This window comes from Rattus norvegicus, chromosome 4 (assembly GCF_021556685.1).
Source record: "Rattus norvegicus strain SHRSP/BbbUtx chromosome 4, alternate assembly SHRSP_T2T, whole genome shotgun sequence".
NCBI lineage: Eukaryota > Metazoa > Chordata > Mammalia > Rodentia > Muridae > Rattus > Rattus norvegicus.
The window spans coordinates 60,913,517-60,929,686 of record NC_141537.1 but is presented as its reverse complement, the minus strand read 5'-3'; the positions used below and the strand labels follow the sequence as shown (position 1 = coordinate 60,929,686).

At 40.4% G+C, this 16,170-nt stretch overlaps 1 protein-coding gene across 5 annotated transcripts in view; it reads right to left on the bottom strand.

Moving 5' to 3' along the window:
- Nucleotides 1-2,903: 2,903 nt before the first annotated feature.
- The window catches only part of Mkln1 (muskelin 1), a 311,316-nt gene continuing 298,049 nt past the window's right edge, over nt 2,904-16,170 (bottom strand). For all 5 annotated transcript variants that reach the window (NM_001429298.1, NM_001428642.1, NM_001428641.1 and 2 more), the window contains 1 exon segment: nt 2,904-7,183. In NM_001429298.1, the coding sequence (NP_001416227.1) occupies nt 7,062-7,183 (122 nt within the window). In that variant the 3' untranslated portion in view covers nt 2,904-7,061.

The following is a 16,170-nucleotide window of genomic DNA, read 5'->3' as shown; positions in this document are numbered from 1 at the left end:
ACAGACACTCCAAACAAAAGCTGCCCAAAGAAAACACATTATTTTGCAACATCTAAATGAAGCAGGAGGCTGGACAGAAAAGATAATACTATACAATCTTGTTGGTAGACACTGCACGCATGTCAAAAGGCAGACCACCTTAAAAAAAAAAACAGTCTAGGCTTAGGGGATGGTTAGGAAAGGGAGCACCACTGTTCATTGATGATCTCTGGAAGCACCAAACACATGTTCTTCTCTCACAAAACAGGCAAAAAAATAAATATCTGGGGCTCCAGCCTCCTGAGTCCCCTTTGCTTTTCTGTGAGTCTTCCTCACTGTGAGTTTGCTGCATGTGTGTATTGCTTCACCCCAATTAAAAAATCTTTCCCCATAGAAGTACACTCACACATCGCCTACTTTGGAGTTTGACATTTACCATTAAGTGGGCTTGGCTGACAATTACTTTTCCATGTGTTCTCACAAGCAAGAAATGGGCACAAAAATGAGAAGCTGCACACAGCTGTTCTCAGTGGTCACTGTCCTAAGAGGGTAGACGTGGCAATTCCACAGCAATGTGTTTAAAGGTCATTTGCAAGTTCAGGCCCGAATGGCCGGATGGTTTCTAGTCTTTGGCTGTAACTGAATCTGAAAAGCTGTGACAGCTGTTTAGGGAACTGGCGCAAACTCTAGGTTCTTCTCCAATTTCATTCACCACTATACAAATGTGTAGAATACCTAAAAGTAACATTACCAGATGCCTGCAACACTGCAGACTAATGAGTCGGACCCATAAGGACCATATAGGAGTAATTCATTTTAAGGCATAAGATCTGTCCGTTTAGTTCTGTATGTTTTTCAAGTGCACAATAACCACTTTCTTTCCATTCTTGGATTTAGTAAATGAACACCAACCTAGTAACATGAGCTAAGCTTTCGGTACTTTCTTGAGACTTGCTAACAAGGGAGAGAAATAAAGTTCCCAAGAGGCTCTCTGAGTCTCAGCAACCCTTACTCACACACACTGGCATGCTGCGATATGGAACACACTATATTTCTTTTTTGCCAGCTAACTTGGCATCCACTAAGCAGCAAATGAAAATGAAGACCGATGATGTCTTTGGGCTGATTTCCTGTGTGGCGGCCAGTTCAAGTATCAAAACTCTTTGCTGGGCTTGAGGCTTGCATGCAAGTCAGTTCAGGGCTGCACTGCAGGAGGAGCTCAGAAATGACGACTCAGCAAGTTCTTTGGGAGCCTCCAAATTGCAAACTGCAATGTTTCATTTATCGTTTTTTCCTAAGGACTTATCAGGGAACTGGCCATACATAGGAAACTACTTACCGAGTTTTAAAAGTTAAAGATAACACTGGGCTTTGTATTAAGGCCTTTATTTTCAAGAAGAATGTTAGCTACCTAAAAAAATGCTACTTTCCCAAGACTATACAGAACACAAGCTTTGACCTCCTTTGAAAACTTTTTTACTAGTACCGAATCCATCAAATATTCTAGGTTAACAATGGAGAGCTTTTTGCTTTGCCTAGCTTTGGGAACATTCAAACTCCAGGGTTTGTTTTTTGTTTTTTTCTTTTTGTTGTTGTTTTATTTTACTAGCACACTTTTTTTCCTTTGTAGCTCTCTTCCTGAGGTTTAGCCCAACCAAGTCAGAGTTCTTAGGACAGTGAACATGCACGAATAACAGCCCACTGAGGCTCTCTGAGTAGCAGAGAAAAGAAAGACGCACAATTTCATAGCCCTCAGAACTGGTTCCCTTCCTTATTAAACACCCCATCACTACCACCACCTTTTCTGTTGTTTATTCCATAGCTGTCAGATGACATCCACATGGACTTCTGTTTCCAAGCAAGCCTGGCAGTGTTCAGGGATGAGACTGCACATTTGCACATATGATTTATAAAGACCTTGAATGCAGAAGAGAAATTAGAACCATCCTTTGCTTTGTGTTGTGAACAGGATTCCACTTCAAGATCTGTGGCTTTTGAAAAAGACAGTCAGTAGCAGAATTTTTCCAGAAGGTATTTCTCCCTGAGTACTAGGAAGTCTAACTTACTGTGCTGTCTAAGGACTCCCTGGGTTAAAGGGTATACATGCTACTGTCCAACAATTTTATCACTAGCTTTATGACTGAAAATCAAATGTTCACTTGGAATTGAATCTAAGTTCATATTTAAAATTTTTTAAAAATTCATTTACTTATTCACTTATTTTGTATGTTTGTGCATGTGTAGAGGTCAGAGGACAACTGTGGGAAGCAGCTCTTCACTTCCAACATGGACGTGTGTCCTGACAACTCTGGTGGTCAGCTTTGCCAACAAGCCTCTTTACATGCTTGAGCCATCTCTCCTACCTAAATTCATATTCTTGAAGGCAGGAGATATTTTTATCACTGTATTATTTTTAATTATAAAAATAAAAAATATCAATTAGTGGACATAAAAGTCATTTCTAATATTCAAACTGAATCATAAGTTTAGCCTCCTCTCCCCCAGCCCACCCAGACAGGGTCTCACTCTGAAGTCCTGGTTGGCCTGGAACTTACTATGTAGAGAGGTTGGCCTTAAACTTAGACATATATCCTCTTGTTTCTGCCTCCCAAACACTGGGATTAAAAGCACGCACAGCACTAAAAGTCAACTATTAGCACAAGTTTCAACTTCAACCGAAAATTAATGCTCTTGATGGAGGCAGAAACAGAAAGGCTAGGCTAAAAATACAAAAAGAGAGGGTGACGGCAGCTGTAAAGTGTGGTGGTACACTGATTTCCATGAGCTAGCTCTTTCAGAACCTGTATACTGCTAATAGTTCTATGACAATAGTTTCTAGAACCAGGAAAAGAAGCTAAATCAGGCTTCTTAGTTAAAGCTGCCATAGTGTTGACCACTATCCCCAAATGAAAATGGCACACACGTTTTATAGCAATATCTAAATGTTATTACTTCTTTACCAATATACACTTTTTAATCTCATTATTCTCTTATCATAAACAGAAGCATATATGATTTACAATGATTTGACTTTTTTTTAAAGCAATACAATAGTTCTAAACGTTGCCATAGAAAAATTTAGAAAGTAATGAATAAAGTTAAATTAGCCAAGGAAAATAAATAGAAACACAATTCACAGTAATTGGTGAATAGAATGAATTTAAGGTTGAAAAATCATCTAAAAATAAAATCTGATAGCATTTAATAAGAAAACAAGACGCTCATTTGGTGAAGAGAACAATTGACTGTAATAACCCTCCCCCGTAAACAAGCAAACTATTCATGTCACTCAGCTGTACTGGTCAGTTCCACAGAATTTCAACACAAGTGGGAACTCTGACCTTCAGCTGATACATCTATATAGAGAGAATATATAATATATGTTATATAGACATACACACATACCTGACATATACTAGAAGCTTTGGATAGTCAAGTTATTTCAACATTAAGACAAATTATAGAGACAAACCCCCACAGTCAAAATCCACATATAAAAATTAGTATTATTTGCCTAATACAGAAAACAAAAACTGCATTAAAGAGCCCAACATCTTAATCTGTAAATATTGTCATATACAGACCTCTTTGACATACCTCCAACAACTTTAATTTTTTTTCTTGTATAGCCTGTACATCCTAAACCATAGACTAATTAAAACTTGGTGACAATTCAGGTCAAAATTTCTGCAGAGAGATGAGACTGTAGATGAACAGGGATTTTTAAGGAAGCAAGTGTCAGGAAGGGCATCTTTAAAGGGGTCTGTGGCTTCGCCTAAAGTGCACACTATTATGACTTCCGCCCCCAAAGTCACTTCATAGCAGAACCCAGCTGTCACATGACAGTCATCAAAGGGTTTCCCATTGTTTCACAGGAAATAATGACAAGGTAACTCTTAATATAATTACCATACGACTTAATATAACTCGGAGAATAGCAATCAGGAGCATTAAGTGCTTTTGACTTATTAAGCGACAATCCCAGTCTCTCAGTAGAGACTCAGTCCTCAACTTCCTTTTATCTACAGACTGCCTTTAAGGCTGTTCTGTCACGTGAAACTGTTACTGTGTATTTTATATAGCACTTTAAGGCAGAGGTGGAGAGCCAGCGGAATGGCAGGCTGCCAACATTTACACACAGAATACATATTTACTCAATATAGTTTTATAAACAAACAAAGCACTGGGCGTGCGTTAAATCTGACACACTGTACTACAACAAACCACTGACCGAACTTTCCAATGTTTTCTATCAGTTTTTACTCCTCGGACACAGAAAGGTCAGGTTTTGTAGAGATGGAAACCAAATCAAAAAAAGGTGACTTTGATGGAGGTTAAGGTTGTTGGTCACCTTTAACACAGAGGTGGGAATCCAATTCTAAATTACTTTGTGTGTAAAAATGTGACATACCTCTGAATCAAAGAAACTGGCCCCGTAAGGTCTCATGCTATTTCATAAGTGAAATGTAAATGCATTTGTGAAGTGACTTGCAATCCAGATTCTTACAGAACACAAGGGTGAAAGCAGCATCAGGCATCAGTAGCTTCTTTCTGGTGGAACAAAAGCCATATATCCTGCTACAAAAACAGGAGCTGGAGGGGAGACTGAAGCCAGAGGTTCTCCACCAATTAATATATCTACAGCTAGTGTTTTAATTGGGGATAAGCTAGAATGCAAAAGAAATTTTTAGTAAAGCACATATATTTAGTTCCTTAAATACTAATGTTTACAGTTTAAATTATAATATTCTGCTGTTACTCCTTATAAACATCTATACAAGCTCTCAGTGAGAGGTGTCATGTGGGACGTGGTGAGCAGCATGGCCAGCTTGGTCCTGGATGTGTGAGCGCTACGCTTCCTAAGTTAGCCCTGGAGTGCCCCGCTGAATCCCCAAGGCGCAGTCTGACTTGCTTGAGTCAGTCGTGCCATTCACCTCCTCACTACTGAAAGCATCTTCACTCAGGCAGCTCCGAGTGGTTTCCTAGGATTCACTCATTTAAACATGGTAGTAAAAAGTAAAAAATTCTAAACTAAATAAAAGTGAGGGAGGATGGAATAAAAACAGAGAAAAGGGGGAGGGGGTAGCCACCAAGGTTAAGAAATGAATTCCACCCAAATAATAGAATCAGAGGAATTGATGAGAAAACTTGGGGGGGGGGTGGTAATCAGGTACAGACAGAAGCTTCAGGCAGCAGAACCCCAACTGGCTGTACGGTCAAGGTGCCCGAGCTCACAGCGCTCAGCCACAGCTCTCTACATTGGCAATTTCCAGTTCAAAAAAGAAAAAACATTTTTGGTCAACTACTGATTTGCACCTGTCTTCTTGAAATGAGACCCACCAGGCTACACTATTAGCTACACAGTTTTTGTTCTTGCTCTTGGCTGTTACTTAGAAGAATCACTTTAGAAGCTGTAAAGTCTTTGGAGAGAATGGATTTGCTCAAATGTACAGGTAAGGGATTATTCTGCATTTTATACAATGTGGTACCTCCTAACTGACACTGCATACATACTTTTCACAGGGTAGGGTATTGACACATGTGTTTATTAAGTCACTACTGATTGCTTTGAGATGCTTATAAAGCTAAAAAGCCTACAACTGGCAAAAATATATTCCCATTCACCTGCAAAAGTAAAGCCATGAAGTAAATACAGAGGGAAGGATGCATCAAAGTCTCCTTCCTACACATGACACTTCTGGAACTTCAGTCACACACACCTACTAGCTGGCATGTGGGTAGGACAGATCCTGTTTTCAACACAGTGGTACCAGCTGCATATGGCACACTTTTGAGCAAATGTGAATGCTAGCTAGCCAGAGGTGGGTTTCCTATGATACATTCCACAGCATCTGAGATGAGGGTATGCCTCTGTTCCTGTATGTACAGAACGAGAACAATGAAAATGGCAAACTGTCTAATGAAAAACTCTTGTATTATGTACTTTTCTTTTTATTCATTTAAAAAAGTCTGACCCAAGGGGTTGGGGATTTAGCTTAGTGGTAGAGCGCTTGCTAGGCCCTGGGTTCAGTCCCCAGCTCCGGAAAAAAAAAAAAAAAAAAAAAAAAAAAAGTCTGGCCCATGTGCTTATTACTAAAATGCCTGTAAGCTGTATGCCCAAAACAACCACACACTGCTACTCTTCAAAATAGCAGGGCTACATATGGTAGCTCTGGAACCTATCTTCCCAGATAAAACTACGACGAAAAGGTAACTCAGAGGAGAGTGAGAGCGTGGGTTCTCCATCACTCTACCAGCAGAGAGTCATTTCCTTTTAAATGAGGGGTCCCTGCAAAGACACCACTGAAACAGAGGTCAGGACAGGGCCTCTGCTGCTGGTCATCTCTGGATAAGGGCCTTGGTTTCAGGTTTCTGGGATTCTATGCTAATGGCTACTGTAATGTCCACTACAGAACACCAATACAAAGATATCAATTTCTGACCAGGTGTCTGGGCCAATCTTGAGCTTTTGGTGGTATGGGAAAGAGTGTAAATTCAAGCCCTCTAACCACTTTATTTTAATACAAGAAGTCAACAAGCACACATCACTTAAACATATACCACCCGTGTCCCACAGAGCCTCACGTCTGTTAAGGATGAGGGAGTAAACCAGAGACAGCATTCACACCAGCTGTGATGTGAGGGAAAGTGGAAGGGGAAGAGAAGACACAGGAAACAAAGGCCAAACACCCAACAGCAAATCCCCAAATTCCTACAGCACTAAGACTATCAACAGTGCTGTTCTCCTAACTAAAAATAAACTCTGAAAACTTGGAAACCAGAAAAAAATGCCTAATTTTCATTAATATTTGTTAATTCTTAAAAGCTAAAGAAAAATATACATAATTAAATGGGAAGTATATCAATTTCACTTTATTAGCCTAATGCAGGAATATAAGGAAAAGGGGATTGAGGTCAGGTATGAAGGAAGAGGGTTAAAACTTGTGACAGTAAGGATCCTTCAAAACTCGGATGCAGTCCTCAGTCCTCAGTCACTGCAACGTCACCTCTGCCCACACAAACAGCCACCTCCGGTTCCTGTCTCCACTTCTGAGCCCAGTAACTCCTCAATCCACGCCCAGTTACAGTGTGATGAGGTCTACCAGGTTGCCCTTAGGAGGAGTCATGCTGTCAGGAAAGAAATTCACTAAGGTGTCAAAGAGCTGAGTTCTCTGAGCATAGGTGTGATCCACGTCTGAAAAGCCTGGTGAAGAAAACAAATGTATGTATTATTTCAAAAACTCAACACAGAACACAAAAGTTAGTGTGTACTAACTTTATTTAGTTAGTCATGTACAATGGGAAAACCAAAATAGGCTTTAAAACTACAACACCTAGGGCAGTGGTACTCAACCTTCCTAATGTTGTGACTCTTTAATAACACAGTTCCTCATGTTGTGACCCCCAACCATAAAATTATTTTCATTGCTACTTCAGAACTGTAATTTTGCTACAGTTATGAATCATAATGTAAATATCTGTTTTCTGATGGTCTTAGGTGACCCCTGTGAAAGGGTCTTCTAACCTCAAAAAGGTCAGGTCCCACAGGTTGAGTGAGAACCACTGACCTAGCAGGAGGACACAGCAGTGTAGACTCAGCTATTGGCCTCCTTGGTGTTTAGCATCCATTTCCTCACAGATGTGCATGTGTGAAGCCAGTTTACTTCACAGACTATCATGCAGATTAAGTGCAATTACATGAAAATACCTAAGAGAAATACTGTTAACTTTGGTAATTAAAACTGACTTCTCATCTCTCCTTTGTTGCACTACTCCTTTTCATTAAGGAAACTCCATTCCTCTATCTCTTTAGTGCTTCTGATCCATTAATCTTTTTGGTAGGGTAATAAAAATAAAATGACAATTAAGAGATATTTAGGAAAACAGGCTAAAATCAGAAAGATGTTTAGAGGAGGACATACTGTCAGAGAATTGAGTGAAAGTATAGACAACCAAGAGAAAGAGACGTGTGTATAGCACATAGGGTACCTTAGCAGACGCCATTACTATGTTATTATGTAACAGGTTCCGCACTAAGCATATTTAATGAGAACAGTTAAGTACTTTATGCTAATAAATACCAGAGGGTAGAAGGCATTTTAACAAGACAGTGTGTGTTAATACAAAGGATTCTTCCCTTCATCCAGCAAACACTTAATTTTCAAGTTCACAGCAACCAATATCCCATTTTGGTCACTTTGATCTCAGTTATTTCAGACTTCTAACATACAGATTAAATACTTAATTTTTTAATGTGCATTGGTGTTCTGCCTGCATGTATGTGTGTGTGAGGGTGTGATATTCCCTGGAACTGGAGTTATAGACAGTTGTGAGTGGCCATGTGGGTGCTGGGAATTGAACCCAGGTCCTTTGGAAGAGCAGCCAGTGCTCTTACTCGCTGAGCCATCTCTCCAGCCCTCAAATCAAATACTTACGTGATAGATGATTTTCCTATTATAGTGACGGCTAGCTGGGACATGTTAGCCTGTTGTACTATCAGAAAAAGAACCACCATGGCTGTGATAGTTCAGGGAAAATGCAAATTGGACCAATTCCATTCAACATTTTTAGATTCAGTTTGTTTTAATCTTGTAAAGAATAGAAATAGAACACACCACTGTCAAGGACACCAGTTTCCTGGAAGGAATAAACAATGCCCCAAGAATGATCCATTCCTTTTTATTTAAAAAAAAATTATGATTGTTGTTGTTTTAAGTTTGAGGGGGAAATATTTCCTCCTTTGAACGTAGCTTAACAAAGCCGACCTTCACACCACAGAAATGAATAGGAAATACTATAAAACACTAAAAAAGCTTATTTGTGAAGGTAAGATTATAATCCTCTTTTTTTTAATGCTTTTTCTGAATTTTCCAAACTGCTTTACTTTCAAAACATTTCAAACACACAGAGGTTTCAAAGTATAATGTGCACTCACTCACCCACTCACTTACCCCTCACTCACTCACTCCCCATTCACTCACTCACTCCTCACTCACTCCTCACTCACTCACTCATTCCTCACTCACTCCTCACTCACTCACTCACTCACTCCTCACTCACTCACTCCTCACTCACTCGCTCACTCCTCACTCACTCACTCACTCCTCACTCACTCACTCCTCACTCACTCACTCCTCACTCACTCACTCTATCCCCACTCACTCACTCAGTCCTCACTCACCCCTCACTCACTCACTCCCCATTCACTCACTCACTCACTCAGTCCTCACTCAGTCCTCACTCACTCACTCCTCACTCACTCAGTCCTCACTCACTCACTCCTCACTCCCTCACTCATTACTCCCTCACTCACTCACTCACTCCCTCACTCACTCACTCACCCCTCACTCACTCACTCACTCACTCCTCACTCACTCAGTCCTCACTCACTCACTCCTCACTCCCTCACTCACTCAGTCCTCACTCACTCACTCCTCACTCCCTCACTCATTACTCACTCACTCACTCACCCCTCACTCACTCACTCACTCCTCACTCACTCAGTCCTCACTCACTCACTCCTCACTCCCTCACTCATTACTCACTCACTCACTCACTCACTCACTCCTCACTCACTCACTCCTCACACACTCACTCACCCCTCACTCACTCACTCACTCACTCCTCACTCACTCAGTCCTCACTCACTCACTCCTCACTCACTCAGTCCTCACTCACTCACTCCTCACTCCCTCACTCATTACTCACTCACTCACTCACTCCTCACTCACTCACTCCTCACACACTCACTCACTCACTCACTCCTCACTCACTCACTCCTCACTCACTCAGTCCTCACTCACTCACTCCTCACTCCCTCACTCACTCAGTCCTCACTCACTCAGTCCTCACTCCCTCACTCATTACTCACTCACTCACTCACTCACTCACTCACTCGGACCCTTCTCTTCGGTGAGTCTGTAGTTGTGTCCCACCTGGCACTGCGTCTCACTGTGGATATATACGCACCCAGCTCCTAACCTTTGTGTGGAAGCACCTGTGGATGCTATACAGCCTCACTCCTGAATTCTTGAACTTGTTTCAGCTAAGCACAGACTCTCCGTTCATATGAGTAACCATCCCTTCCTCTTCTACCCCGTCCTAACCCTACACATATTCTCTGTGGTGTTAGGGATGAATAAAGGACACTGAACTCGGCAGTGTTATACCATTAAGCTACATCTTCACCCTAACTATGTATTAAACTCAGGACACCTAATAATCTTGAAGTTATTCATTTATCTCTAATCTAAGATCACATACTGCATTTAGTTTTGAAGTCTCCTTGACCTGAATCAGATCTGCAGCATCTGTTTTCTAATGGATATTTTTGAAGCATATAGAAAAGTTTTAGTGTGTGTTAAATTTGGGTTAATTTTGTACCCTTGATCAGATGTTGACTATGCAGTCTTGGTGGAATACTACAGAGTGACACTGTCCCTCTCAGTGCATTATCTCAGAAAGCACATGGTCTTCAGCTTAGACCAGTATCAATACTGTTGATGGTCTAAATGTTATACTGTTAACTAGACCTATGCCAAATTTCTCTGATCAACTTTTAGTTCTACCTCTGAAATTAAAACTATTAATGGGGAATTGTTCGACACTGCAGAAATACTGTGCTTCTCAAGACTCTATTACTATGATTTAGTAATCACTGAGAAAGCAATTATCTAAGCCACTGTGACGTTCTGACTGTGAGTCTTTCTAACTGGCATTCTGTTTAACTCAGTTGTTTGGTCAGTGTGGACTCCTCAATTCTTCTCCTGCTCATTTGATATTCACATCATCTCAGACTTGACCAGTAGGAAACAGACCCACCAATTTTAAGCATTTCTTCACTTTTCTATACAGTAAGATTTCAAGCTTATTCTTTTTAAAAATAATTTTTAATTAATTAATTTTTTCATTTTATGTTTACATGTGTTTTGCTGGCATGTATGCCTGTGTAAGAATGTCAGATTGTGGAGTTACACGGAGTTGTAAACTGACATGTGGGTGCTGGGAATTGTACTCAGGACCTCTGGAAGAGCAGTCAGTGCTCTTAACCACTGAGCCTTCTCTCCAGCCCTCAGCCCTCAATCTTATTCTTTTTCTTTTTCTTTAAAGAAAGATCTGTCTGTCTGCAGACACACCAGAAGAGGGCATCAGATCTCTTACAGATGGTTATGAGTCAAACCTCAATCTTATTCTTTTTTTTTTTTTGCAATCCTGTCCTTCATTTCCTTTTTGTCCATTAGGCCAAGAATCCATATGGAATGGGCTCTAGCAGCTCAGGCTCCTTCCTGTTACTCCTCACAGAGTGCACTTCTCTGCGTGGCACAGGCTGATACTTCAGCTGAACCCAGGCGCCCTTCTCTTTGGCTTCCTTTTTCTTCTGATCGTTCTCCCTCACCCGCTTCAGGAAGCGATCTCTGCTCATCAGTGCTTGCGGTGCTCAGTCCGCACATTGATCCTCTTGGCCAGAATCTTGCCTTTAACTTGCTTGTTTACAATGATGCTCACGACATGCTGGGTGACACTGAAGTCTTCTGGTTTTGCCGTGGTAACACCTATAGGGCATTCCTTTCTGAACAGTGCCCATTCCCTTGATCTCTACATCATCACCCTTCTTGTAGATTCTCATGTATGATGCCAAAGAACAACTCCATGTTTCCTAAAAGGCCTCGAGAACATGTACTGAGTGCCTCTCCTCCTTTCCCTTTGTGTTCGCCATTTTGATGAGTTACTGGAAGATGGCTGCTGCAGCTGAAAGGCTCAATCTTATTCCTAACACTACTCCAGAGTCAGTTATTTTCCCAAGGGGCCATGATTCTTTGTAGTAGTAAATAACTTGAGCAATACAAAATCAGTTACACTAACAGCCAATGTTATCATTTCTAGGCTGTACATATATAATGCATTCTTAGAATCACTTAAGAAATTTAGCTGTTTAATGAGGTTTGTCAGACAGTGGGAGAGGAAGACTCTGAAGTCCATCTACTTACTCATATTGCATTTACTGAGTGTGTAGGGCAATGTGATATGCTCATTTAGTCCTCAAAAGTATCTTGACTTTCGGGGTTGGGGATTTGGCTCAGTGGTAGAGCGCTTGCCTAGCAACCGCAAGGCCCTGGGTTCGGTCCCCAGCTCCGAAAAACAAAAAACAAAACAAAACAAAACAAAAAAAAAAAAAACCCCAAAAAACAAAAAAAAAAAGTATCTTGACTTTCAACATTATTTACCAATAAAAAAATCAAAACTTACACTACCCTTACACTACCATCAGATGAACTGTTCAACTATGAAGGGTCCCTAGTATCCAACCCTTCATAAGGACAAGAGCAGATTTAGCAGTTTCATAAAAATATTTCAAAGCCACACAATTAAATAAAATATGCTACAGAGTATGTTTTTACAGTATGTAACAAAACCAGCCTATTAAAAACCATGTGTTTATATATGCACATTTATAGAAAATCTTCATTATTTAAAAACTTCATATTTATGAAGTCATCATTTATCATTGAAATTTATTTGTAATTCCACAACCAAGACTTGTGCACTTCTGCAAATATTTATAGACAAGTGCAGAATAGCAGAAGAGTTGAGTTCTAGAAGCACATTCCAACTAAAGTCTGCCTTCTTGTTTCAGGTCTCAAGCATATATAGGTGTCACTTTACTCTGCTTGGAGGCACAGTTTTTTCATATTCTGTGATGTTTGATGGTGATCTCACCATTCAATGTGCTTGAGTTGCAGGCTAGTGCTGTCTAGGGTTTCTAAGAGTAGGAAGGTATGATATGCCCTTCAGAGAGAACAGGTTACACGAGCTTCATTCTAGTAAGGGCGTTGGTCCTCCTAACCATGAGTTCAATGTTAACAAATAATGTATACTAAACAAGGAGGCATTAAATAGAAATACTAAGAAATCAATGTATGCAATAGTCTGTTGGAGAGGCTTGCAGAAACCTCTGAATTTCCCACAAGAGTGGTGATGACTTGCCTTCACTAATTTATTGTCCCTGTAGATTATAAAACATAATTACTTTGAATAATCAGAATCAAACATATCAACAGGTCTCTTTACAATGTAGTGTTGGGTAAAGATACAGGTAGAGCAGGACCTTACACTTAATACTTAGTATTTTCCTTTTACAGGTGTAGAGGAATTTTAATCCAGCAACATGGCTGCTCTGCCAAGGGATCATATCCAAAGATAGAATCCAGCCAGAATGCAGACATGCCCTTAGTATACACCTCTAGGGTTAGTTTGTATAAGGAAGCAGCTATGTTTGAAAGGACATCTGTTGTAGTAAAAACTGTAACAGACGTCTAATTGATAGGCAAAGAAATGAATGAAAAAAGATTTGACAGAACGAGTCAGAGAAAGAATATGCCCAACCTGCACAAGAAAAGACAAGAAGAAAAGGCTACTTTAGAGCAGAGGAGAGGGAACAAAGGTAATGCAGTGTGTGGTGTGTTGTGTGTCCATATTACTGAACAGTTTTACAGAGACAGGTAACAGAGAGCACAAGCTAGACACATGAAGACAGAATGAGCCGGAGTGAGAAGGAGCCAGAAGATTAGAGCAGATTGCTAGAGTCAGCATGTGGCCAAGCAGAGCAATGCAGTCAGAAGCTGAGAAAAGCCAGGTTGAATCAGTCAGCTTGGAAGATGAGATTGTATGGAGGCTAGAAACTTCTAGGCCTAGGCTTAGAGATAGAACAAAGAAGGAAACAGTCTGGGTTCAGACTAAGCCATGTATTTGCACAGCTTGGTTACAGTTCTCATCTCACTTTTTCTGAGGAAATAAAAGTGACATTTGCAGGCAAGAATCCAGGACACTCACTGACACAATACAAAGCCTGAACCCACATGAATACTGGGAAAGCCAAGTCTGTTGCTCCTTATCATTTCTCACTTCCATTGCTCTTACTAACCATGAGAAGACAGCGACTGCGCTAAAGAGGAGAGGATCTATTAGGAATAAGCCATCTATACTCCAAGAAAAACAAACCGTTCTTGACAAAATATGTTCTCTGGCAGGGAGCAGGGTAGAAAACGGGAGAAAGGAATTAAGCTAAATGGTAAAAATATTTGCTGACACAACCCTAAGCTATTTAATCACTGTCAAATTCTTGTCTTAATGGCTAAACATTAGCCAAAGACAATTTAGTGCTGCCCATCAATAAATAAAAATAACGGCTCTGGGCTGTGCTATCTGTACATATTAAGCACAGATGCTTTGAAACGAGTGGCAGAGTCACGATTGGGTACCACAATGTCTGCTTCAAAGGATACAATTAGGAAAGGCAGGAGCTTTCCAGCAATGTTTATGTTTCTCCTAGTTTTTCATCATGACAGGGCTGCAATGTTTTATAGCCTAAAGACACACCCAGTGTACTGATGTCTCACATCCAGTGCACTGATGTCTCACAGTGCTTGCTAATTTAGCCTGTGGAGTCCTGCATACTCTGGGGTTAGGGACTGACAGTTTTCCATCTTCTTCTTTTACTTTCTTATCTTATCAGAATTCTCTCACACTATTCTGATCTAGAGTGAGAAGTGGAGACGAGGGTTACCTTAATTGTTAGAGATGCCTCAACTACTTGCTACAGAAAAAGCTGGGCAAAATCCCAACAACACTGCTATCTTTCTCATCCCAGGCAATAGCACTAGAATCATATAGAGATGCTCTTTTTTCTTCTGGAAATCATCTACTTTTAGGGGAAAAAAAAAAAAAGAACCACCAATTTAAAAAGTAAACTAACGGGCTGGAGAGATGGCTCAGCGGTTAAGAGCACCTGACTGCTCTTCCAGAGGTCATGAGTTCAATTCCCAGCAACCACATGGTGGCTCACAACCATCTGTAAAGAGATATGATGCCCTCTTCTGGTGTGTCTGAAGACAGCTACAGTGTACATATATAAATATATATATATATATATATATATATATATATATATATATATATATATATAAAATAAATGAATACATCTTAAAAAAAAAAGTGGGGTTGGAAATTTAGCTCAGTGGTAGAGCGCTTGCCTAGGAAGCGTAAGGCCCTGGGTTCGGTCCCCAGCTCCGAAAAAAAGAACCAAAAAAAAAAAAAAAAAAAAAGTAAACTAACACTATCCAGGAGTCACCTGATTCCGAATGGAGAGCAATATGTGTATTATGCACACTACTCACAACTCTTGGGAAAATACTAACAGCACGGCATCAAGTGGATTAGTATGCACTCACATACAATTATATTTCACAATGCAAACTTCAGAGCTACAATTTCTCATGTCTCAAAGATTAGTCTTTGAGGCAAAAGAAACTTTAGTCCTAGACCAGTGTAGAACTAAACAAGTACAATGTGGCAAAGACTGAAGCTGCCTATCGTGAGCTGTCCTAATAAAAACAGTCTTGAAAACTCACCAGCATAAAGCTCTGGTTTCTGAAACTTCTATAGAATCCGAGACTTCTTTTTATGATAGCCTACTTTAGCTGCTGTGTGTACTTTAACTTTTAAATCAGTACACAAAGTAACAGGTTTCCTCTTGGTGTTCTCATGCATTCCTAGCTTACCTGATCCTCTCTGCCTGTTCAGTCCTCCTGTGCATCTCTCTCTTTTTTTTTTTTTTCCTGTGCATCTCTTGCCTGTGTTCTCTGCCTGTACCCTGGAGTCTGCAGAGTCTCCCTTCTGTTCTCTTACTCTCCATCTCCCTTCTTGAGGCCTCTTTTGTCTTCTCTCACTGCTCCTTTCTAGCTTTCTGGCATCTTCTCCATCAATAAACACATTAAATTTACAAGCTAGGATCTGTGTGTGACACACGTAGTGCTTGTCTCTCTGAGTTTGAGTGACCTCTCTTAGTGTACCATTTTCTGGTTCCACCCATTTTACTGCAAATTTCACTTTTGTTGATGGATGACTAATATTGTGTGTGTGCATGCACCACACTGTCATTATCTACTCATCTGCTGACAGACATTTAAGGTGGTTCTATTTCCTTCTGAACAGAACAGCAATGAATAAAGATGTGTATTTCTAGGGTGGGATAGAGTCCTTTGGGTTCACACCCAGAAATGATGTAGCTGGATCATATCATACTTGTACTTTTAGCTTTTAAGAAACTACCACATCGGTTTCCATAGTTGCTGTAGCAGTTTACACCCCCCACCAATACTGAAAAAGGGATCCTCTTTCCCTATGTCCTTTGCC